The sequence below is a fragment of the Equus quagga genome, chromosome 13 (assembly GCF_021613505.1).
Source record: "Equus quagga isolate Etosha38 chromosome 13, UCLA_HA_Equagga_1.0, whole genome shotgun sequence".
NCBI classification, from domain to species: Eukaryota; Metazoa; Chordata; class Mammalia; order Perissodactyla; family Equidae; genus Equus; species Equus quagga.
In genome coordinates this window covers 98,275,816-98,299,817 of record NC_060279.1, presented here as the reverse complement: position 1 = coordinate 98,299,817, position 24,002 = coordinate 98,275,816, and the positions used below count along the sequence as shown (strand labels likewise).

Genomic DNA, 24,002 nt, shown 5'->3' with positions numbered 1-24,002 from the left:
ATGCTGTGGCAGGCGCCCCACATATAACATAGAGGAAGATGGGCACGGATGTTAGTTAGCTCAGGGCCAGTCTTCCTCAGCAAAAAGAGGAAGATTGGCAGCAGATGCTAGCTCAGGGCTAATCTTCCTCAAAAAAAAAAGAAAAAGAAAAAAAACAGAGAGAAAGAAATGAGGCAGTTGGCCTAAGATTGGCTAACCCTGGAACCCTAGCCAGCCCCCAGTAGCAGATCCGCTCTGCTGTGCAGTGAGTGGGTGCCACGCAGGGTGAACGCAGCCCAGGAGCCGGAGCAGGCAGAGACCACCTGTAGCCTTTCAGCCTAGGAGCCGTGTGGCTTTTGCTCCATCTCTGCCCGACTTTCTATTGGTCCTCGCCCCCGCACCGCCAGCCCTGAGTGGTCCGCACCAGCACAGCTCCCATTCCCATTAGTCAAACCTCTGTTCTCGACCTTCACTACCACTGAGGTCATGGGGCGCATCTTGGCCCCTTTCCGCCTCTCCTCTCTCTCCAGGAAAGGCACCAGGTTCTTTACTTCGCTTTATTGTTAGTAAGGCAAAGATAAGATGAGGAAGTCAGTGTCATAAAGTTATAAACGGGGAGGCTGGGTGAGAAGGCGGCCAGGTGACCATCTTCACCCATCCTCCCGCTCTGCAGGTGAGGAAACACGGGCACGAGGCGGAACAAGGCCAGACCCCGGGCCAGGGTGGGGACGCGGGGGCTCTCAGAGATTGGAGAAAGTGATATTCTTCAGTTCCTTCTTCTCCATCGCGGCCTGGGCGGACTTAACGATGTCCTCGGTTTGCAGCATGCTCATGTTCCAGGACGCCTGGGTAAAGAGGGTGAGGGGAAGGTTGGAGTGGGACCAACGAGAAACGGGAGGGAGACAGCAGCGCACCAATCCGAGGGCAAGGCCTGCAGAGGGACGCTGAGCTCTGATTGGTCGCTCTGGGATCAGAGAAGGGCTGTGATTGGCCGGGCGGAGAGCCTCACCGCGTAGTTGAGGCTGTCGGCCACCGAATGGTCGCGGGAGTAGAGCAGGTTGATTTTGGTACCCTGCACCGCCACGGGGCTCTTGCTGGAAATCTCGGCGGCGAGGGCGAAGGCGGCATCAAGCATGACCTCTTTTTCTGGGAACACCCGGCTGTGGATGAAGTGGGTTGAGTGGTCCGGGAAGGGCTCTCTCGCCTCCCTCCCAGGGATGACGAAGTGGCCAATCATAGGAGACAGCGGGAAGCTTTCCCCCCCCCCCCCCCCCCCCCGAAATGGACCAATCCGTGCAGGGCACTGGACTCTAGAATAAAGAGCTGACCACCGAGGGAGAGGAAGCTGCTTGGAATCCGTGAGTGAGGGTGCAGAGAGCACCACCCAGGCCTGGCTGCCCCAGAGCTCTTGACCAGCATGGGCCTCGGCCCCTACCTGACCAGCCCACTGCCCAGGGCCTCGTCAGCCATCATCTTGCGGGCGGTGAAGGCCAGTTCGTTGACCAGGCTGCAAGAGGGTGGTGCGTGTCAGGGGCCGGCAGACAGCCCGGGTCCCGGAGATGCCCTGCAGTCCCCTCCCCCAGGCTCTTGCCCACCCACCTCTGGTTCCCGATGACTCTGGGCAGTCGCTGCAGGGTTCCCACATCGGCCGCCAAACCTATGTCCACCTCCTGGGGGGAGCAATGGTGTCAGTGCTTGGTTTCTGCCCAATATTGTCCTCCACACAACCTCAATGCCAATCAAATTCTGCATTTCCTGCAGAGCCCCTACTCCACCACCTCAGATTTCCCCTCCAACACCCCACTGCATTCCCACCCATATCTCTTCATCCTTGTAGCTTCTCTCAGTCTAGAATAGAGCCCACCCCTCGATTCCTGTGCCTTCCCAGTTCTTCGGGGTCAGCCATGTCTGTCTCCATTGGGCAGCCCTCCAGTCCTGCCCATGCGACCCCCTTCCTGCATCCCTGGGCTCCATCCTGTCTCCTGCCCTCTCCAGCACGGACCCCAGCGGGACCCCAGCCTCATCCCTGCTCCCACGCCTTTACTCACTCCCGCCCTCACCTGCACTGAATGGTCTACCCTTGACTTCCTCCATGGCCAAACCTGACTTTTTAAGGTTCAATTTGGACTAACTCTTCCGTGAAACCCTGAGGCCTTCCTCCGGGACCTCCCTCCCCACTCCCGCCCCGTAGCCTGTGCGGCCCCTGCTCCACCCGGGCTCTGCTGCTCACGGCCCAGCTCTGAGCAGAACCCGGAGAAGCAGAAGCTCAGGAGGATGGCTCACCTTCACCTGGAAGAAAGCATCCTGGGCACAGTAGCGGATGTCACAGGCAGTGATGAGGTCCACGCCTGGGAGTCAGAGGCCAGGGACGTTAAATCACCCCGAGGACCAAGCCCTCCGCCCAGGTGGTGGGGACGCACCTCGCGACAAGGTCTAACTAGCAACAGATCTGAGGCTGGAGGCCATTGGCTAAGAACGCAGGGCAGCAGCCAATGGGTGCCCAGACAGAGGGAGCGTCCGGAAGGCAGCAGCCAATGGGTGCCCAGAAAGAGGGAGCGTCCGGAAGGCAGCAGCCAATGGGTGCCCAGAAAGAGGAAGCGTCCGGAAGGGCAGCAGCCAATGGGTGCCCAGAAAGAGGGAGCGTCCGGAAGGGCAGCAGCCAATGGGTGCCCAGACAGAGGGAGCGTCCGCATGGGTGGTGGGCGGCTGCAGACTCACCTGCGCCGATGCAGCCCCCGTGGATGGCTGCGATCACCGGTTTAGGGCACTGGAGGGGAACAGGAGGGGTGGGTCAGGGCTGGCCCAGGAGAGGTGGGCAGGGAGAAGGCCATGCCAGCTCCCCCGAGTCACCTTCTCGATGACGCTGAAGGTCTCTTGGTAGCTGGCGATGAGCCTGCGGAGGTGCCAGCTGATGCGCGCTGCGTCTTCTCCCTGGGGCTGGAGGAGGTCCGAAGCCATGTCCACGAGGTCGATACCTGGTGGGGAGGGTGAGGACGCTCACCTAGCCTCCCAGGCCACACTCGCTGCCCCAACTAGAGGTCAGAACCAGGCTCAGCCGATTCGAACCCCCAAACGACCGCAGGGGAGAAGGCAACTCACCCGAGACATAGCGAGGGACTGCATGGAGGGTGTGAAAATAAATACAAGCTAACGCGTATTGAGTCATTATTCCCGTAATCCTCACAACGACCCTATGAGGTGGGTCCTATTACTATCTCCATTTTTACTGGGGGGTAAACTGAGGCACCGGGAGCCTAAGTCACTTGCCAAGGTCACTGGCTTGTGAATCGTGAACTGGGATTTCGAACCCAGAACCATGCAGCTGGCTCCAGGGGCCACGACCCTCACCCTTATGCCCATCGGCCTGGGAGGTTTTGGGCATGAGCAATCGAGTCAACGGTGGTCATGTCTCCTGCCGTGGGAAGAAGGGAGGGAGCAATTTTTGTGGCTCCAACTGCAAGACAGCCCCAAATCTACCTTTCTTTCACCAGTCCTTCTCCATGACTCTGGCGACCATGGTCTCGCCTGGTCTCCCAGCTCCCACACGCAGCAGAGGGACGCTGTCAACCCCTCAGGGCCCTCTCTGCTTCCCTCCCATCCCACTGACTTAGAATAAAATGCAAGGTCTTTGCCAAGACCTTTCCAGTCCTGCACCAACATCATTGCCCACCTACTCCTGTGGGCACACAGGCCTCCAATGGTTGTCGCGACAACACGACACATTCCCCACCCCCGGGGCCTTGGTGCCCACTGCTCCCTCTGCCAAGAGCAGTCCTTCCCCCGTGATGGGCAAGACTGACTCTGTCACTTCAGCAGCCGCTCAAAGGTCACCTCCTCGGAGAGGCCCGCTCTGGGCGCCCTGGCTACATAGTGGCCCCACCCCCCACTGTCTCCTTTCTCTGCTTTATCTCGGCTGCTCTCTCATAATCACATAATTATGTGCTTATCTCATTTAGTGCCTGTCTCCCTTTCTAGGATGTGAACTCTGGGAGTGGAGGAGTTTTTGTCTTTTTGTCTGCCACTGTATCCCCAGTGCCTAAATGGCCTAGTATACAGTAGGTGCTTAATAAGTGAGCAATACAGACAACAGTCCCCGCCCTCATGGAGCTGCCCTTCTGTGGGGGGAGACAAACGAATAAGAAAATACATTTTGCCAGGTGGTGATAAGTGCTGAAAGAAAGTTAAAAGAGGGAAATGGAAGTGGAATGGAGTGTGTGCACGCGTGTGTGTGAGTGTGTCTGTGTGTGCGCGTGCGGTGAGGGCTGTTGCAGTATTAAATGGGATGGTCAGGGACTCTCTCACTGAAAAAGTGACATTTGAATGAAGATCCACAGGAGGAAAAGGAGGGAGCTATGGGGATAGCTGGGATGAGGGTGGCAAATGTCAGGAAGAGCCAGTGCAAAGGTCCTGCGGTTGAAACGCACTCGGTCTGTGTGAGGACCAGTGAAGAGGCTGGCGTAGCCGGAGTGGAGTGAGCAAGGCAGCAGGTGTGAAGAGCCAAGGCCGGAGAGGTGATGGGGGCAGATCGTGCGGGGCCTCACAGGCCAGGGGGCGGACTTTGGCTTTTGCTCTAAGAGGGTTCTGAGCAGAATCACCCTTCACATTCTTCCTCCTGGGGTTAATCATTGCCATCCTTTTGCCTGTCCTCCCAACAATGCCAGTTAACAAGCCTGCAAAATCGTTCCCACATTCGGCCACACCCCTGACTCTTGGAGGGGCCACCATGGCTCCAAGAGCAGGGGAGGGCTGGCTCAGGGTAGAGCAGAATTTGTGCAGGTTAAACACGTGGAAGACGGGACTCCCATGGGTGACCTCGGCCAGGCCATCTCATCCCTGGGCCTTGGGCTTCTCCTCTGTAAAATGAGAGCTGAGGGGGCTGCAAGGATTCCAGGAGACGGGGCTCCAGAGGCACCTGGCACAGTGCCTGGCATGGGCTGGCGTCACGACAATTACTGTTATGATACGCTCCGTGTCCGCAGAGGCCAGACCCAGCAGGGGCAGTCTGGAATCTGCTGGCTCCCCTGCCGGGAGCCGTGGCGACATCATTTGATCGGCTGTTTGACAGGGTCCAGCCGATTAACGCCGAGGGGTGCAGGGTCGCCCCTTGGTGAAGAATAACCAGCTGGCCCCTCACATAGTTCTGAAACCTGTGCTGCTTCTAATTGCCCTTCATTCCTTTTCCTTTCTTAACCTCCAGTTTTCACTCCTTTGGGTGGCTGCTTGGGAGGCACTACCTCCTGGGAAAATTAGATATAGTAAGAGAATGTGACCACCTGCAGGTAACTTTCAAGATATTTTTCAGTTAATTAATGGAGGAGCACACAGTCCCATTTGAGAAAAGCAGAAAGGAATCCTGCCCAGATAAGATGTCGAATTAGGTTTATGGCCTCTGTCTGGTTAATGTTTCCTTCTCCCTCCAGTTCTTTGTCTAAATATATATGCATCGTCCTTCTAAGTTTGTTGGTTAATTGGATGATCAAGAAGTATCTATATATTATTCTTGACCTTCTGCTTTCTGTTAAAATGTTATAGAGGTTTTCTCCTAAAAGCAATAAATAATAAATAATTGATGAGTAGAAGGGCCGAGGGGTGCAAGAATGCCCCTCAGTGAAGAATGGCCAGCCGAAACCCCTGATATTTTCTGAATTATATGCATGCTTTCTAGCAAGGTTGTCTATACTTGTTTCTGTTTTTCATTCTTGAAGATATATACTTTAGCTTAGCTTTTCAGCCCTTTACTTTACTAACAAAATGATACTTTCTCCGGCAGTGTGCTTAAGGGACTGTTAGCTCTACAATCTAAAAGACAAAGGAATGCTTCCACCCCCTAAAGGGCGCGAAAATGTAAAGATGTTTAACTGCCCACTGAGAATGCAGATAGCCCTGGGGATAAGACACCCTGGAGTCGCCTTTTGTTCCCATTAACCATCTACACTAATGACGTAAATGACTGAGGGAGGCAGGGATGGCTCCACCAGGATGTAACCAGACGGACTGCTGTCCTGTCCGGAGGCCTGGACCTTCTCTCTTTGATTTAACTTTGCCATGAATTACAACAGATGCCTAGGTACCTATCTCCTTTAGCTTAGAGACAACAAACATTAGTTAATTGCGGAGAAGACTACCATTAACCTTATGCTCTATAGAATAGAATGCTAATAAATATTCTTGTGCTCGTTTTTTACTTCCTTATCTCTCTGAGAATATTTGTAGAACTATTTCTGTACTAATCCTGAAAAATATATAAACGACACTTGTGCACAGTAAAAGCGGACTTGCTAACACCAACCAAAGTCTCACGTCCCCTTTATTTTCCCATCATTGCGCCGACGCCGTCCATCCCTCAGGAACCTGGACTCCGCCGGGGCAGGACCCCGGCACTCCCCCACGTCTGAGAAGCCATGTGACACAGCTTGAGCCACACTCACTCCAGGACAGGCCAAGCCAGGTGCCCTGCCTCCTCCCACTGGCTTTTCTGGTCTACCCGCCCCACCCAGAGCTGCAGACACTGGCGTTGGAACCTCTTGAAATAAAGGGCCCCAGACCATGGGACAAGGTGTCTCCCACCTTGTCCCCCGGTGCCCCTCGAAATGTCTCAGATGTCATTGTGAATCATCAGTAGGTTATTCATTCATAAATAATAACAGCTACATCAACCGAGGTTTTGCATGTGTTAACGTTTTGACTGTCTTCACTCATTGAATCCTCACGGCTGCCTGATGAGGTAGGGCCTGTTGACATGCTCTCCATTTTCTGCAGATGGAAGCACGCGGCACAGAGAGGTGAAGGGGTGCGTGCAGGCGGCAGAGGGGGGAGGTGGTGGCTGCTGGGGTCAGAGTCCTTGCTTTGAACCAGCATGCCAGCCCTCTGGGTCACAGCTCAGGGCACAGACCCTGCAGCCAGGCAGCCCGACTTCGAAAAGCCCAGCTCTGCCACTTACAGGCTGGGACAACTGGGCAAGCTTCGTCCTCTCTCTGGGCCTCAGTTCCCTCCCCAGAAAAATGCGGATGAGAAAGGACCTTGTCACAAAGGGTTGTGGTGAGAACATAGAATTCCTGGCAACCAGGAAGGGGGCTGGCAGTGGAGTGACCTTGCTGAATGTTTGTTGAAAGAATGAAAGGAGAACAGAGAAAGGGTGGGAAGAAAATATGTGAAGATGTTAACAGAGGAAACAGAAAGAAATAGATTGTTTACTGCCTGTTGTCCCCACTGAAGTCGGGAGCTCCATGAGGGCAGCCCGGGGCTATCTCAGGCTGCACTGAGTCTCCAGCCCTGGGCTGGGCCCTGCGCAGAAATCAGTGTATGTGATGCCTCCCTTCTGGTATGTTCTCTCCCACAGACATCCACTACGTGCTCTGGTTGGACGACACACAGCTACCTGACAGCGCGGGGCAGATTCTGGAAGGGGTTATCATTTAGAAGAAGGGACTGGCACCCAGTAAGTCACCTGTTTTTAACGCTGCTGGCCTGAGGCCAGCTGAAGTCATGCTTGAAGAACCAGAAGCTAGAGTTCAGGCTGACCCTTGCTGCCGGAAAGTGAGGGGGGAAATTCCAGAAAGCAGAGAGCCAGAGGGGGGCCCCAAATTCTATGTATAAAAACTCTGCCCAAATCTCTCGCTGATCTGTGACCCATGAAAGCAGGCCAGCGAGAGATTAAAAAACTGGGTCTAAGTTGGTAAAACAGGAAACTCAACTCTCTTTGGAGTTATGTAAGAGTGTCCAGAATTTCCACAACCTCTCCTTCCCGTATCCTAACCTCCAGGACACAGTCCAAACTTACTCCAAATACAAAGAAACGGGAAAACGAGACCCAGTTTTTCAAGAGGTAGTAAACAGGGACGGACCCCAAGGTGACCCAGATGTTGGAACGAGGGGACAAGGTTTTTAAAGCAGCCTGTACGACTATGCTCAACGACACAAAGAAAAATATGCTCGTGATAAATAGAAGGATAGGAAACTTCAGCCGAGCAAGGGAAAACGTCAACGAACCAAGTGTAGATTTGAGAAGGGAAAACTACAATATCTGAAATTTTAAAAGTCACTGGCTGGGTTTAACAGCAGAACAGAGATGGACAAGGAGTCAGGGGGTCTGGTCCATGGAAATTATCCATGGGATGAACAGACCCATGGGACAATCAAAAGATCAAACAGACATGTAACTGGAAACCAGTTCACATGTGCTGAATAACTGCATAAAGTACGATATTATTATAACACACTTGACCGACACACAAAAACACAGACCGGGACAGGTTAAGGGCCTTGGTCAAGGCCACAGGTCCAGGATGGAAACCTAGGCTTCAGAGGTGATCCTGTCATCTAACTTCTGTATTTGAATGTTTTAAATGAAAAAATAATAATAAAAGTGGAAGTTGGAAGCTGCTTACAACCCTGATTAAGCAGCATTCCTCTGCTCCCAGGAGTAGAGGGGTCGGCGGGGGTGGGCGTGGAGAGCCCCTGGTACCTGCACTGAACATTTTTCCTGAACCAGAGATCACCACAGCCCGACAGTCGGCGTCTTGCGCTATCTTCTTAAAGCATTCCACCATCTCCCTGTGGAGGGCAAGGAGGGGAGGGCTGTGTCTGGGTGGAGATGCCCACCCTCCTGTCCATCTGTCTCCCGCCCCCCAGTCCTGCCTCCTCCTGCAGGCAGGCCTCCAGGATGTGCAGGCCAGACCTCCAGAAGGCCCTGTTCATGGCATTCCTCTTCTCCAGCCGGTTTAGCTCCACGTGCAGAATGTGTCTCTCGGCAGCTGTCACCCGAAGGGACTCATAGCTGTGGTCTGGGGCTTTGCTGGGGGCAGCTCCGGGGGTCTCACTGGGTGCAGAGGAGCCCATGGGGCGAAGGCTAAGGTTCAGACCCCGGTGGGTGGGGGCTGTCAGTCCTGGGGAGACAAAGGAAGGAAGAGCCTTCGGTGACCCCAGATTGGGGACACAGTACCTTCAAGAGCAGAGGGCGCAGTGACGTTAGACTGGAGACTGCAGGCCCCTTTGAGACCTTGGTTTAGGGGCATACAGACTTCAAGATTAGAGGTGCTTTTAGTGGCCTCAGTCTGAGGACAAGTTCAGCTCCTCAACCGTGGGACTGACCCCAGGTTGGGGATCCTGAGCCGCCAGCACCCCGATTTTAAGACCCAGTCCTATAGAATTGGGAAGCCCTTTGAACGAGAGCACGCAGCCCCCTTAAAGGGGCTCGCTCGGACCCTGCCTGACCCGGGACAGGTGTCCCCGTCCTACCGTCGCTATGACAGAACGACAGTGCAACAGACCCCCAGAGGTGAAGAGGTGACTCACGCCATTTCAGCAGGTCTCCAAGTCTGCGAGAAGCCGCCGTGACCGCCGCCATTGGGACAGTCCCTGGCGTCACTCGACTGGAGAAAACCAGGGGGGCGGGCACAAATGGCTGCCATATTGAGTGAGGGCATCAATGCTGCAGCCCGCCCGCGGTGACTACCCCCCTCCCGCCATCTTTACTAAGGGCAAGCGGAAGCGGCCTTCTGGGCTCGCCTGCGCGTCAGAGGGCGGCTTAAAAGGGCCCTTGGGCCCAGTGGGAAGCTGGCCTGAGATGGTCCACACGGCTGCGGGCGTGCCTGGACCGAGTCCATCACAGCGCTGTTTCACAGGGTGTGCAAACGGGGCCGCTGAAACGTCCAAGGACCTAGTGGCAGAATAAACCCAGCCCTGCCAGTTTGCAACCAGGCGCTTGTACCGTCCTAACCAGAAAGTGAGCAGTGCTGTTTACCCACGGAAGGGAATGAACATAGAAACGGGCCAGCGCGAGGCGCCCACTGTGCGGCCCGAACCCCGCACCGCCGGGAGGGCAGAGAGGCAGGGGCTGGGGAGGGGGCTGGCTCGCCGTCTCCGGGCGTCAGGAGTGCTGAAGGGGGGCATTTACGTGCCTCCGAAGTCCATGTGCTCACAATTTCTTTAAAAAAATAAAGTCACTTGGGAGAAAGCCAGCTAACTCGAGAACAGAGCGTGGGGGCGCTGCTCGTGCTGCTCTGGAGGGAGACGTCCGCCGGGACGGCCCTGGACAGCGCCTGGCCTCCTGGCAGACGGGCCACAGCCGGGCAGGCTCCGTCGGGAGCCACCGGTGACCAGCCGTCGGCAAACTGCCTGGCTGCCCCTGCAACGGGAAACTGAAACCGCTACGCCGGTCCCAAGATACAGGAGGAACACGGGAAAGACGGAGAAGTTTGTTTGATCCATTTGTGTAGAAAGATGCTTCGAGGGGGCTGTGTGTGTATAGAACACGGCGCACGCATGGAGTATCTAGGAGGCAAAACTGCGTGTAACAAGGGATGAAAACTGGGTGCTGGGAGACAAAATGGGCGTGTTTACTTTTTACCCCCTCGATTGGCTGAAAAAGAAATCCTACATTGAGACATTTCCGGCTGCAAGGCGACTATTTCTCCTAGACCGCCAGAGGTTGTTTGAAACGTCCCCTGGCGAAGCGGAGTTTGTTCCTCTGACAGATGCCGCGTGACCTCAGTAGACGCCAGTGATCTGAGTTTAAGACCTTCACAGTGAATTCCCCAAGTGGGTGCTTTCTCAAGCGCACACACACGAGCAAGGCCCTGTACTGACTTGCTCCTCTCCGCAGGGCCTGCTTCCTCCGGTAGGAGCCAAAGTCCTTAACGCTGGCTCCTGCCAGGCTGCCACCCACCTCGCCCCACCCCAACCACACACACAAGTCCCCAGCCACCACACTGGGGAGTGTGTCATGCTGCAATCGCACACATGCTTTAACCCAGCAACCCACCTCCAGAGCACGGTCAGGGAGGCCGGCTGTTTGTGTAATGATAGACGTGACAGGACTGTTCTCAATTGCAAAAACGTGGACATGACCTTTCGGCCCAGATAAAGTAAATCATGACACGCACACAAGATACTGTGCAGGTGGTGGAGGTCGCTCTGCATGTGATACGGTGCACAACACTGTACAGTACACACACAGCACTTGTTACAGTAACACACATCCAGAGAACTTTCCATATGGAAGAAAGGATCACAAGGCTGTTCAAGGGCACACTTTCACTTTTATCTGAGGTTTTATTTTCTAACCTTATAAAAATGCAGGCTGTTTACTTTGCAGGATTAAGGCTCTTTTTTTCTCTCGAGTCTGAATTTCTTCAACACCATTTACTTTTTTCGTTGTTTTTAAGACAGGCACCTGAGCTAACAACTGTTGCCAATCTTCTTTTTTCTGCTTTCTCCCCAAATCCCCCCCAGTACATAGTTGTATATTTTAGTTGTCATGTGGGAGACCGCCTCAGCGTGGGCTGACAAGTGCGATGCCTGTGCCCAGGATCTGAGCAGGTGAAACCCTGGGCCACGGGAGTGGAGTGCGCAACTTAACCACTCGGCCACGGGCCAGCCCACCATTTTCTTTTTAAAGTGACTCTCAAGTGGACTGAGCTTGCTCAGGCAGGGCCCGTGAAGAATGCAGCCAGGCGGCCCCGATGTTCCTCCAAGGCCTCCTGAGTTCCTAGATGGTTCCGTGTCTGCCCAGGGTGGAGCCTGCAGCTCCCCCAGGGCTGCGGCTGGGGCCCAGCCTGCCACCTCTGCAGAAGACTCAGTAGGAGGGAAGCAGACACACCTTGGAATCCCAGAAAGTGCTATGTTTATTTTCCAAACAATTTTATTGAAATGTGCAGAGTACATGGGCAGCACAAACATATGAACAGGGAAAAAAAATCACATGTACAATAATTTTTAAAAAGTGAACGTTAATCTTGGGAGATGTTTCCCTTCCCCTCCCCCTCCAGACCTCGAGCATTTTCATTATGGTTAAGCCTCTACTAACCTAGCATTAAAAAAAAGGAATACAGGAACTTTTGCCAAAACAAACAAACCAACAGCATAAAGGAAAGAGAAACGTTTTCCTGCTCAGAAGGGCCTCTTCTTCGGCACCTCATTAGGAGGCATGCTGAGCGGTGGAGAAACACAACTTCAGGGTGTAAGGGTACGGACCATCTGCAGAAGGGAAAACAAACGTTGGCCTGGGCCCCTTTCTAGAGGCTCCCCCCACCCAGTTCCCCTCGTTTTGTGCACATCTCTTTTTCTGCAGTTCAACTGCAGAGATCGAACCCGTCACTGCCCAGTGTGAGTCCTAAAAACAAGCCACTTCTCTTTCTTCAACCCCACGCCTAGCTCCCTCACTGCCCCAGGGCAAGAGTCCTGCCCCAGGAACTGGGGGCAGCGCGCAGACCTGCCCAGCTGGCTACGCTAGCCCCTCTCCTGGCACTGTCTGAGCCGGCCCCTGTGACTGACACTGCCGGGCGTGTACCAGCGTCTTCTGACAGAGAGCATGCCAACTCCCTGGAGGACAAGCCTGAGCAACTCCCAGGCTGGCAGAGGGGGTGGCACTCAGCAGCCGGGCTGGCCCTCCCATGGGGAACATGAGGCTGCTCTCCTGACAACCAGGCCCCACCTGCCTGTGTCAGCGACTGTGAGAAAATCTCTGGAGCCCTATCTTGAGGGCAGGAAGGATGGCTCTGGCCTGAAGCCAGCCAACATAGCAGGCCACAAGGGGACGGCTGCACGACACACAGACACTCACTTGGGTTCTTCATCTGGTAATGGTTCAGGAAGCCCAAAGTCTCCAGGGCGTCGCTCTTGGATTCCCACTCCAGCAGCCCAGAGGAGCTGCGCTCACCTGCTCGGAAAGCAGAGGTTGCGGCCTGCGCCCAGCAGGACCTAGGGTGTGCCCCCTACACCCAAGGAGTGGGAAGGGCGGGTGGGGGGTGCGGGGGGCGCAAGGCACTCACTTTTGCCTGAGAACACTTTCACAGAAGATGGCCGCTTCACTCCCAGCTCATCGCAGATCTGCAACAGAGCAAGCAGAGACTGAGAAATACACGGCGCCTCTGCCACAGGGCAGAATCAAGCAGACCGTGCCTGAGTGCGGGAGTGCTCCCAGAGAACGGGTTTCTAGGCTTCTACCACATCCCCTGAGGTGTCCCCATGAGCCTAAGGTTTGGAAACACCGCTCTTACCTTTCTGCTGCCAAGAGCTGGCACAGTGCTTGTGAAACGCCCCATCCTCACCTGCTGCCTGGGTGTGCTGGCACCAGGCAAATGTTTGCTGAACTCAACCTCTCAGGCTGGAGCAAGGGGCAGAGTCCACCCCGCCAGCCTGGCCTCCTCCTTCCCATGAGCACACCTAACGAGAGCCCCCTGCACCCAAGGGCCAACGATGGACGCCCTGAGACTAGACTGGGATGAGCACTCTGCCACCGGGACGGGAGGACTCTAACCAGCAAACGACAGTGGCAAGAGCACAGCTAACTCCAGTGCTGCTGGAGTTCGCTGCCACTCCAGCCTGTGTGTCCTGGAAACTGCTGTGTCCCCAGCACCCAAACCCAGCGTCTGGCAGAGCGGCTCAACAGGTATCGGTCAGAACACAAGGCACGACCCACTGAGGGCAGCGGTGAGGGCCCAGCCCCGCGGCACCCACCTCGAAGAAGTTCTCCTCGGTCACCTCCAGAGGGGCGTTGAAGAAGTGCAGCACGTTGCTAGGGTGCTGGATGCGGTTCTTGGCGGCCTGCTCCGGAGTGGAGAACCGATTGTTCCGGGACTCACTGAAGTCTTTGTAACTGCAGGACCCGTCCTCCAGGCCGTAGGACTGACCAGGCATGATGGCCGGCTGCTTGGAGACACTGCGGGGTAGGCAGAGCCCTTCGTCAGACCTCCAGTGGTCCCTCAAGCCCTCCACTGCGGCCTGGTGCCCATCTGAGCGTGGTGTGCCTAGGGGGCACTGCTTCACAGCCGGGCGAGGCCCACTCGCCTTCTCCCCCTGGTGCGGAGGAGCATCTGGGAACGCATCTGCCACCCCCACTCCAGCCTGATGAGCTCCTCGGCCTCACTGTGCTCCGCTGCAGTGCCCTGTCCAGAGCGGGCCCCTTCCCTTCTCAGTCCCTCGCCAGCCCTCCCCAGGCCAGGGAGACCGGGCACCTACCAGACTTTCAGCTTCTGCCCGAACATGAAGTTGTTGTTGAGGTGGGTGATGGCCCGGTCCACGGCATAGCCGTCAGCCATCTCCACCATGGCGGCCCCCGGCTTGCTTTTCATGAATTTCACCTTGAGGAGAGCAGCCGCGGTCGGCACCACTGCCCAGATGCCAGGGACCCTTCTCCCGCCCCTCCGTTAGTCAGAAGCAAGTCACTCCTGCTCTGGGCCTAAGCTTCCACTTCCTCACTTGTGAACTGGGAATCAGGAGAAGCAGGCCAAGCCCACAGCAAGCGCTCGGCCCAGGAGGCAGTGTTTTTCTAACTGCAGGACCTAACCCCCAAGCTTGTCCCTCCAGGATGCGCAACAGCAAACAGAGGGCAGAGTGAGAAACTACAGCAGCCCTGCTCGTCAGTGTCTGTCACACACAGACAGCTGCGTCGACAGATACTGGGTCACAGGGCGAAGCAGTTCTCCGTGTGGGTTACAGCATCAACATGCTGCCAACAGTAGTGCAGGTGTGGAAGCCAGGCCCTCTCTCTCTGAGTCCTGCTTCCTCGTAAAGGGACGGGAACCTGGGCAAGCTATGCGCCCTTGGTGCATCTCCCCTACTTGTTTCATTAAAGCTCCGTATCAAAAGTCAACTTCTTACATGTCAAGCACTTTTAACAGTGCCTGGTACATAGGAAAAACACTGAACGTGCACTGGCTGCTCCCACCATCAACGAGCCGAGCCAGGGCTACAAACTCAAAGGCTTCTAGGACCCAGCTGGGTGCGACAGAGGAGCCCACCCGGTCTAAGGCGGACAGTGACCAGCCAGCCCCAGTCAAGCATCCCGACAAGCCAGGCAGGAAGGCCTAGTGCTGCCAGATCATCTGATGTTTTCCAGACGAAATCCTTGCATCATCACCTTTAACTATCATGGGTAAGTTTTCTAAATCACGATATCCACATAACGTTAGATAGTAGTACTTTCACGTGACAAGGTCCTGGCTTGTGAATACTGGAACACCCACACACGGGGAGGCCCAGATTAACTGTCTGCGGCCAGTTGCCCGACTAACGGCGTGAGCCCTCCTGCCCGCGCTCCAGCCAGGCCTGCCAGGTCTAAGGACAGCAGGGCATCCAGCAGCAGCTCACCTTCTCCACATTGCCATACAAGCAGAAGACATTGAAGACTCGATCACAGTTCATCTTAGATTGATCCAAGCCATAGACCATGAGCACGGGGCTGTCGGCGTGGGGGCCATACTCGGGTGGTGGGGGAGGGGGTGGGGGATGCCCATACTGGGGGCCATAACGACTTGGGCCCCGGCGGTGACCCCCCACTGGTGGGCCCATCCTTCTCCCTTCGTAGTGAGGTGGGGGGGGGCCGTAGCCCTCATCATGGTAATGGCTGTGGTACCCACCGTGGGGCCCTCCTGGGGGGTGGGAAGGAAAGAGAGGGAGGACTGGTGAGAATTTGCGCGGCGGGCAGCGGGCAGGGGCACATGAGCCACGGGAGTCCACGGAGGGGAACCCCCTGCCCTCACCATATTCTGCGGGGTGATCTCCCAGGAGAGGGGGCTGCCTCTGGCGTTTGTTAGGGTTGCTGCCAGGGTCACCTGTGGACAGAGAAAGAGAGTCAGAGCCTAACTTGGAAAACGGGGGCGTCTCTCCCTCCTGACTGCAGAGGCTAATCTCGAAGGCCCTCAGCTCTGCAACCTGGCTGCAGACCCTCCCTTCCTCACCAGGGCTGCCGGGCCCTCCTTCCTGTCGTGTGACCCAGGGTGGGCATCAAGCCCAAGCCTCAAGGCTGGAGTGACTGCCCCTCCCCTGCCCCGCCCTAGCGGTTGGTCTCCTCTCTCCCTACAGGAAGCAGCCAGGGTTTGGGCCTGCTCTCCCCTGCCCTGGCCCTGGTGGGAGGCCCAAGGCGTGGGCCCTCTGGGGAACCTGCAGCTGCTGTGGAAGCTGATATATTTGTTACGGGGGCCAAGAACAGCTTTCTAAAATAGCTCCCAATGAAGGGAGAGGAGCGAAGAGCAGAAAATACCCAGGGGAGGGCAGAAAAGAAGATAAAATTTGGCCCCCAAAGCCCCAAGGTTCCAGGGGCTCTAAGGCCCTCTTTCTAGACCCTTTCCCTCTCAATCCTGGTCCCAGCCATCCCCCTACTAGTCACGTCCGACCCAAGGAGAGGGGCCGGAGGCAAGGAACACAGGGCAACATCAGGATCAGTTCAGATGAAGAGTTATGTACAGGCGTCAACATTCTCAGACCCAGACAATGGCGCAGATCCCCCCGACCCCAGCTGCCGGTCACCATCGCTCCCGTTAACTCAGCACCTGAGTGGCAGGCACTGTGCTCAGCATTTTACAGACATCACCGCTTCTTCAGTTCCTCACAACAACCCTATGAGGTAGGTACTATTTCAGCCCCATTTTACAGATAAGGAAAGTGAGCAGTTAACTTTTAACTGAGCAGTTAAAAGACACTTTGGCCCAAGGTCACAAAGCAAGTTAGTGGCTGAGCCGGGATTTGAACCCAGGTCTGGCTGACTCCAAAACCCAGGGCTCGAGACCACTGCCATTTCCTGCCACCCAGCCTGGGTTGTGTTTTCAACAATCGGTCATTACAAAGATGGAAAAGGGCTACTTACAGCAGAAGTACAGAGTACAATGTCCATTTGTCACAAAAAACAAATCTGTCTTTTCTCTTACCATTGGACGCTTCAACAGTGAGTTAGCACAGTTCTGAAAGATGGCGTCCCATCAAACATACACTGCGACCCTGCATCACATGGTTTTACAGTCATAAATACAAGTTACGGCACACATCCGCTACATTTTTTTTTTAAAGAATTGTTTTTTAAAAGTCAATGTTCTGATTAAATCAAAAATGGCTCACAGATGTTCTGTCCTCAGAAGATACCAAAGTGGAAAATAAAGGTGTATGCAGTGGGTAGTGTCCCTCCGTGTTGTCACTCCTCACATTGTGTGCTGCAGTGCGGTGCTTCTGGCTGTGTAGCGCTCCGTGTGCGTGTCTCCTGGTTGTGAAGTGTGCCAGTGGCCCCACTATGCCCGCGCTTTTGGCCTTGGGAGCACGCCCGGTTACCCGCCAGCAGGTAACTGTGTACCTCTGAGCTGTTTGGCTGTCTGGTTTTAGGTCTGTTTTGGTTTTTTGGTTTTTTTTTGTTGTGGTTTAAGTTTTTTTTTTGGTTTCTGATCTCCAGTTGGTGCAGATTATGTTGGCAGCCGATGACTGCAGAAAAAATAAAAACATCAAAACAGAAAAGAAAAAAAGAAGGCCCTCCCCAAACCAAAGGACTTAAAAAAACCAAAACCCATATGGCGAGGAATGGAGAGGATCCTATTGTCTCGGAGGCCCATGGAATCTACTTCAGTCTATGAACGTTCTCCGCAAAGAGTGCCGCTGGCTGGCTGGGAGAGCTCTGTTCTCTGTGTTTCCTACTTCTGTGTACATTCTCGGGCTCGAGTTTGCTTGGACTTTGACCTTTAATGTCTAGTAAAGAGCAGCGTCTGCTGCCGTGTTGCGCCTCTTTCTTTGCCTCTGTCTGCCTCTGTCTCTGTGCTTGGAGCTGTTCCTTGGAGCGCGGTGTGGTGTCCTTGATGTAGTGAGCTCAAGTCTGCGGCTGCTCTGGGGACGTGGTGCAGGCTGCGTGTTCTGTCCTCTCCAGGAAGAGCTAGTGGTTTCTACCCTGTGTGTTGGTGAGCAATGTGCAGAGGCAGAGCCGCTGAAGTACGGTTCCCGAGGGGGTGGCGAAGCACCGCCCTCGCTCCAGGTCACCTCCTCAGCTCTCGTTTTTGACCCCCGGCTCTGGGGCGGCCAAAGCTGAGAGGCATCAAACAATGCCCGGCCAGCCCCTGCCACTAGCCCCTGCTGGTCTGCACATCTTCTAGTTATGTTCCTTGGAGCAGCAGTGGCTGGTTGCCGTGTTTCTGTTAGCAGTCATGTAATGCCATTGCCCGCTCTGGTACATTCACTTGGCACCAATGTGCCTCTGACCTCTGCAGGGGGCAGCCGGGCCCACAGCGCCCATTGTGAGGGTCCTGGGGAGAGTCTAGCCCACCCTGCCCACTGCTTCCCAGCTGCAAGGGTGAGCAAGACAGGCCTGCCTGGGACTCGGGGCCTCTGGCCTCCCGGGGCCCGAGAGATGTCAGCCACCAGCCTCCTCCCTCAGCCCGCGGCCTAGTCCGACGTAGCAGACCAAGACAGACACAGAGGTGGACGGTTTCGCTGGGGGGGTGCCGCTGTTTTTCAAAGGCAATCCTCCACCTCTCCCTCCTATCCAAGGCAAACCATTCTTGACAGATTCTAGGAAGGGGGCCGTCCACGCGGGCCCCCGGCAGAGATGTTGAATCCCCTCTACAAGTGAGGCGAGGCGTGTCGGCCCTGCTCCAATCCAGGGTGTCTCACCTCCACCAGGTCAGCCTGCTCAAAGGCTGTGCGGCAGGGCCCAGGAGCCCTCGTCACCTTCCCAATCTGCCCCCGGCCCCAAGCAGACCCTGTGGGCCGGGGAGAGCAAGGGAACGGCTCCCGGCCCAGTTAATGGAGAATCAGGGACTCTAAGCAGCCCCCAGAAGGGAAGCAGCAGAGTCCACCTGGGAGCTGCAACGGTTTACCAGCCCCCACCAGGCCCTGTGCTCAGTGAGGCCCTGCTCCCAGCCCGTCCAAGCTTCTGCCCCGACTGCACCCTCAGCCTCAGCAGAGAACAGGAAGCAGCAGCTGGGACCCAGAGGCCCCTCGGTCCCCCTCTCCCACTGCAGCGTCTTTTCCAAGAGCTGAGCCCAAGGCCCTCTCATGTCCACAGGGAACCCAATGGCATTACATAACCCTGAGCCCAGGTCTATGAGGTGCACTAGTCGAGTGAAGGCAGGTGGTGTGTGGAGAACAAAGTGGCCGCAGGATTACCTTGTCCACTGAGGTTGGGGTTGGTGTAGTCCCAAGTATCCTGGTCGTTCCTGAACACGTTCAAGCGTGTGGGCTGCAGGGACGAGACAGAGTGAGCTCAGCCCGGGCCCGGGCCCCAGAAGTGGACGGGGCCGGCTCTCCCCAGACCTACCTTGGCGTACTCGATCTTCAGAGTGCAGCAGCCCGAGTAGATGTCAGCCCCATTGAGCGAGGCCTTGGCCCGCTGAGCACTCTGCACTGAGTCAAATGTGAGGACAGCTAAGGAAAGTCTCGGCACAGCCGCTCCTTGGTAAGGGTTTCAAGTTGTCCCGGAGAGGAAGGAGAAGGTAGCACCAAGGACTATGCTACATGTGGCTTTGGGTTAGGGCCCTGCACACGGTCACCAGTCGCTCGTACAGAGCGCTGCCCTGGGTGAGCGGTTGCCGGGCAGAGTTCTCCTGTGATGTGCACCCCCAACCCACCACCTAGAGGTGGCAGCCACCTCCTCTGCCACCACACAGAACAAAGCAGCTTCTTTAGCCTAATCCTCTCCCTTCCCTGCCGTGTGCTCTAAGCCCAACCAGCCTGAAACGTCAACCAGACCATTCCTGTCCTGGGAGTCCCTCAGTGGCTTCCCGCTGCACCCTGAGCAAGCCTCACGCCATCGTCTTGGCTGCCTTAGTAACACCACCATGTCCACGGCGAGCCCTCTCCCCTCGTCAGCACCTCTTCAGCTGTCACATCCCTCACCACCTCCAACACTACGCTCCTGCCCACCTGACGACCTGGTCAGAGGCTGCTTTCTCCGCCTTCAATACCAGCTCCCAGCTCCTCTCGGAAACAGGCTATCACCTCCCCAGACACGTTCCCGGAGCCCCTGGTGTCTCAGAGCATCCTGCTCTTCCCCCTCACAGCACCTTAACTCCCGCACTGCCACACTACATCCAATCACTGGTTTATCGGTGGTCCCTGCTGTCCGACTGTGGGCTCTGTGAAGGCAGCTGGCACAGGACAGCAGGTAGCAGCACAAGTCGGCTGAGAGGCTGGACCCCTGTGTGGCTGCGACAGCCCCTGCTCCAAGAACACCAGTTTCCCGGCAAAGGATATTCCACCATGGCCTGCACTCCATTCTTCCGGAAAATGACAATTCTCTGAACAGGGCCACAAGGGTTACAGATAGTGTACAGAACATCCTGGAAAGGTAAAGACAGGCAAGATGAAGGGGCACTGGCACGTCAGTGGCTCGGGGCAGATCTCACAGAGGAGCCTTGACGAACGCCCCCTGGCACTCACCGTGGTGATGGAATAGATGGGGTTCAGGATGGTAAAGAGCAGCACGCTGTTGACGCTCCGGGAGTCATCCGAGTCCCCGGGGCGGGAGATCTTCTGGCTGGTAGAGTAATTGACAAAAGCTGGGTGACCAGCAATGTAGATCTGGTTGTCCGCTGCGTAGTTCACGGCGTTGCAAGCCCCCAACACGTCTTCAAATTCCACCAATGCTTGTCTCTTTTTAGGCATTACCACCACATAGCTGGCAGAGAGAACAGGGGGAGGGCGACGAGAGTAGGAGAATGGCCTTCAGTCCTGTGAACTGACTCCTGCCTGGCCTCTGGACTCCTCTGTACCCTGTCACAGTTTCCCGACCTGAACACCAATGGCAGTAAGTGGCACAACATGCAAAAGAAGTGTCGCTTTGGCATCACCTCCTCTAGGAAGCCTTCCTTCCTGACTCCTCCCCCCCGACTGAGTCAGATGCCTCCCACAGAGGCCTGGGCTTCCCCCATCACCATGTTGGTCACTCTGGTGGGTGACTGACTTGAAGGAGGCCAGGACAGTTTTGTTCACTACGCTTTCCCAGTCCCCAGCACGCGCCAAATACTCAGTGAACGCCTGCTAAATGTGAGAGTGCCGACTACAAATGACAAGGCAGAGGAAGGAAAGAAAAAAGGACAAAGAGCTTGCTGTAACCTGACCCAAAGTACAACGGCCATGCCAAAGAAGAGATGAGCCCCAGGACCTAGCCAAAGGAGACTGGACCAAACTGGCCACATCGCTTCCAACCAGAAACAGGTAATGCATGGGACACCAAGGCGTCAACTTCTCTGTATACCCAACTCCTGGCCTCGAGCCGAGTACCTGATGGGTCCAAACTCCTGCAAGGCCTCCACAAGGTCAGCTTCCACCACACCGTCAATCAGGCCCCTGATGTGGACAACTGGGGAGGCAGGGGTTTTGTGCGGGTCATCGTAGTTCTCCTAAGAAACAAAAACAAGACTTCATTTCCTGCTGTAAACATGGTGGCCCACTGGCCCGAGCTGCAGGAGACTCAGTCTAATAAGACAAGTGAGTGTCACTCAGGAAAAACAAAGGCAGACAACAACGGGCAGCCAATCACCCTAAAAGGATTCTAGGCCAGCAAAGCGGAGGCCCTGAGTGGGTGGCCACTTGCCCAGGGGCTCTGTTGTAGCTGCTGAGGGAAGCAGAACAGAGGATCAGGTTAGTCCCCTATCTTACATTCCTCCCAGGACCTGTCTCTTCCCACTGGTCAAGGAAACATGAAAAGACAGTGACCTGGAACGGGGACACCACCGGCAGGAAGGGGTTGAACAATTCTCTGCAGCAGTGCGAATCAGGACATCCCGTGGCATCCGCCCCAGCTTCTCTGCCCTCTCCCGGGTGAAGCAAGCTACCATCATTACCCAGCCGGGCCTTCTGTTCCCACCATACCCTCCCACCCAAATCTGCATTGGAAAATACAGCCTAAGCCAGACTAAGGAAAAACGGGGTGAGGACGGTCTTTCAGAAACACAAACTCCCACCCATACCACTAAAAACCAGTTCCCTTCCCAGGAGAAGTTATCTTTCCACCCACTCACACAGAAGCCTCTGGAAGGAGGAGGAAAGCCACTTTCTCCACGTCTCCTGGGCTCGGGGTCCAACCTCCTGCCTGAGAACGGCCAGGCAGAAACCCATGGAACAGGGGCAGAACTGGATTCTATTTCAGGAATGAACCACACAAACCACAGGAGGCACACCCAACTGACGGTTCCCAGCTCGCGGTTCAGAGTTCCACAGCCCCGAGCTCCAACTCCAACTCCTCCCCTCCCCGGCTACCTGACCTAAAGGAATTTACCTCATCTCGGTACAGGGAGAATAAGAATACCACCCCCTACCTCCGTGTCCAACTGCAATCCAGCTACCTACAGACCGCGTGGAGCAAGGCCTGGCAGACACTAAAATGCTGGCAAATCACAGCTGCGGCTGCCACTAAACCCTGGAAGACCCTGCGTTGGCTGGACGGCAGTTCATGAACTCGGAGGAAGGGGGAGGCTCCCAGCCAGCAGGAACTACTAGGGGTGTTTTCGCAGAAGGAGACTAAAAATCCTTCCAAAATCCGAAATACCCACGCTCAGGGAACATTCCGGGGCATCGAACCCACTGCGCAGGAAACTAAGCAAACGAGGGCTCCAAAGCCGGGCTCCACTCCCAAAACGGCTAAAAAGTTCTTTCCCGAGCCTGGCTTCCGGTTTCCAAGACCCACCAAAATGGGGGACATACTGTGCTAGGGGAACAGCCTCAAATAAACCAACGTCTGTATCGACAGAAACTACGACGCTATAAAAATTAAATAGCGATAGCACAAAAATTCCCACTTCGGCGCGAAGAAGAGGGGAATTCACCGCCCACTCGTTACCGCTCACGCGGCGCCCCCCCCAACCGCCCACGAGGCCCGGGCGGCAGCAGTGCGCCTGCGCGCGGGGCCAGAGGGGGAGAAGATAAAGAGGAAAAACCGGCCCGGCCGCGTGCCCGGCCCCCACACGCCAGCCCGCGGCGCCTGCGCACTGCGCCGCCCGCAGCGCGAACCGCTTCCTCCGCCCCCCCTCCACGCAGGGGCGAGCGCGCACGCGCAAGCGCCTGTCCTCGCTCAAACCCCGCCGTTTGCCTAACGCCTGCCCCTCCCCCACCCCGTCAACGGCGCGAGGGCCTAGGCGCGTGCGCAGAGGCCCCCCCTTAAAATAAATACCCTAAAAGTGGAAAATTCTCCCTCCCTTCCCGGCCGTCCCCGGCAATGAGGGCCCTGGCCTCACCCCGCCACCGCCGCCCGCCGCCCCGGCTCCTCCACCGCCGCCGCCGCCGCCTCCGTGCTGGTCACCGGCGTTGTCAGTCTTGAGCCGCTTAGGGGCCCGGCCGCCCTCACTGCCGCCACCGTAGTAGCGGCCACCGCCGCCTCCGCCGCCCGCCGCCGCCATCTTCACCATCGCTCCCGACCGCCTCCGCTGCTCGTCCGGCTGCTGCCTCTGCTCCAGCCGCCGACGCCGCTTCTCCGCCCGGGGCAGCAGCCTCCGCGACATGGCGGCGCAGAACCCGCCTCCCCCCGCCTCTCATTGGGGGAGGGACACGCCCGTCACCCGCCGCCCCCACCCGATAGGGGGAGCCACTGGTCCCGCCGCGGGGGGAGGGGAAGCCTCCACATGCCTTGCGCACCTATTGGATACAGGCCACGCCGTTCTGTAGGAGGGCCCGCCCTCGTTTGTCTAGGACACTCCTTATAGGCGAGCGCTTTCTGCCAGTCATTTCGCCGACCCCGCCGCCTTAAAATAAACTTCAATTTGATAGGTCGGATTTCTGGCACTGCCTGGCTTCCCTACGAGCACCTGATAGGAACGGCGCTCCCCACTCTCCTGAAAAGCCCCGCCTCCTTCCCAATTTCATTGGTTTTCTCGCTAATCCATCAAACCGAAGGCCTTTGGTGTTCCAGTCACAACGGCTACCTATCCGCGCCACTCCGCAAGAGGACAAGGAAGCCCCGCCCCTCTGCCTCTTTCCAGTGGCTACTGGTGGTGCCCATCTTCTGCGTCTCCACCCAATTGGTTAATGGGGAGTAGAAAGCGTCCCCTCGCCGGATCGTAGGACTGGCGGTCTCTGATTGGGTGAAAAAGGGGAGCCCTCAGGCCGGTAGGCGCTCTTTGGCGCAGTCTAGGAAAGAACGCATGCGCGAACACGCTTTCAGGCGCCTCCCGGGGCGGAGCGACCCTCTAAGGGAGCTAGGGCCTGCAGTACCCTGAGTATTTGTTGCGTGACTGCTGTGTGCAGCGGCGGAAGGCTGGACCAAGACACAGGGGCGCTGCCAGCTCAGCTCTGTTCCCATCACTATAGCCTCTTCCTCGCCACCTCTAGCCTTCACA

The 24,002-nt window shown here is 56.3% G+C and overlaps 2 protein-coding genes across 3 annotated transcripts; both read right to left on the bottom strand.

Annotated features, from left to right (window-relative positions):
* Positions 1–522: 522 nt before the first annotated feature.
* ECH1 (enoyl-CoA hydratase 1) lies at positions 523–9,387 on the bottom strand. The gene is made up of 10 exons (XM_046683764.1): positions 9,274–9,387; positions 8,657–8,864; positions 8,444–8,532; positions 2,830–2,954; positions 2,698–2,746; positions 2,263–2,327; positions 1,579–1,649; positions 1,415–1,486; positions 989–1,139; positions 523–824 (listed from the first exon to the last, which is right to left on the bottom strand). Exons 1-10 carry the CDS (start codon positions 9,323–9,325, stop codon positions 720–722), a joined length of 987 nt encoding a protein of 328 aa, XP_046539720.1. The 5' UTR covers positions 9,326–9,387; the 3' UTR covers positions 523–719.
* A 2,215-nt stretch (positions 9,388–11,602) lies between these two features.
* Positions 11,603–23,183, bottom strand: HNRNPL (heterogeneous nuclear ribonucleoprotein L). 2 transcript variants are annotated; one of them, XM_046681827.1, is made up of 13 exons: positions 22,905–23,183; positions 20,953–21,071; positions 20,110–20,347; positions 19,924–20,009; positions 18,989–19,085; positions 18,838–18,910; positions 15,462–15,533; positions 15,070–15,350; positions 13,939–14,060; positions 13,438–13,639; positions 12,750–12,807; positions 12,542–12,637; positions 11,603–11,955 (listed from the first exon to the last, which is right to left on the bottom strand). In XM_046681827.1, the coding sequence occupies exons 1-13, from the start codon at positions 23,166–23,168 to the stop codon at positions 11,897–11,899; spliced, it is 1,767 nt and encodes a 588-aa protein (XP_046537783.1). In that variant the 5' UTR covers positions 23,169–23,183; the 3' UTR covers positions 11,603–11,896. The 2 variants fall into 2 exon arrangements, with proteins under 2 accessions (XP_046537783.1, XP_046537782.1); XM_046681826.1 differs by having other exon boundaries at positions 15,070–15,533.
* Between the last annotated feature and the right edge of the window lie 819 nt (positions 23,184–24,002).

Coding starts and splice junctions, on each gene's coding strand:
- HNRNPL (XM_046681826.1), bottom strand. CDS start 23,168: ATGTCGCGGAGGCTGCTGCCCCGGGCGGAGAAGCGGCGTCGGCGGCTG. Junction 20,348..20,952: donor CAGGAGTTTGGACCCATCAG/GTACTCGGCTCG, acceptor TCTCTCTGCCAG/CTATGTGGTGGTAATGCCTA. Junction 12,638..12,749: donor GAAAGTGTTCTCAGGCAAAA/GTGAGTGCCTTG, acceptor CTTTCCGAGCAG/GTGAGCGCAGCTCCTCTGGG.
- ECH1 (XM_046683764.1), bottom strand. CDS start 9,325: ATGGCGGCGGTCACGGCGGCTTCTCGCAGACTTGGAGACCTGCTGAAA. Junction 8,533..8,656: donor ATGAACAGGGCCTTCTGGAG/GTCTGGCCTGCA, acceptor TGCCCTCCACAG/GGAGATGGTGGAATGCTTTA. Junction 1,650..2,262: donor ATGCTTTCTTCCAGGTGAAG/GTGAGCCATCCT, acceptor TGCTCCCCCCAG/GAGGTGGACATAGGTTTGGC.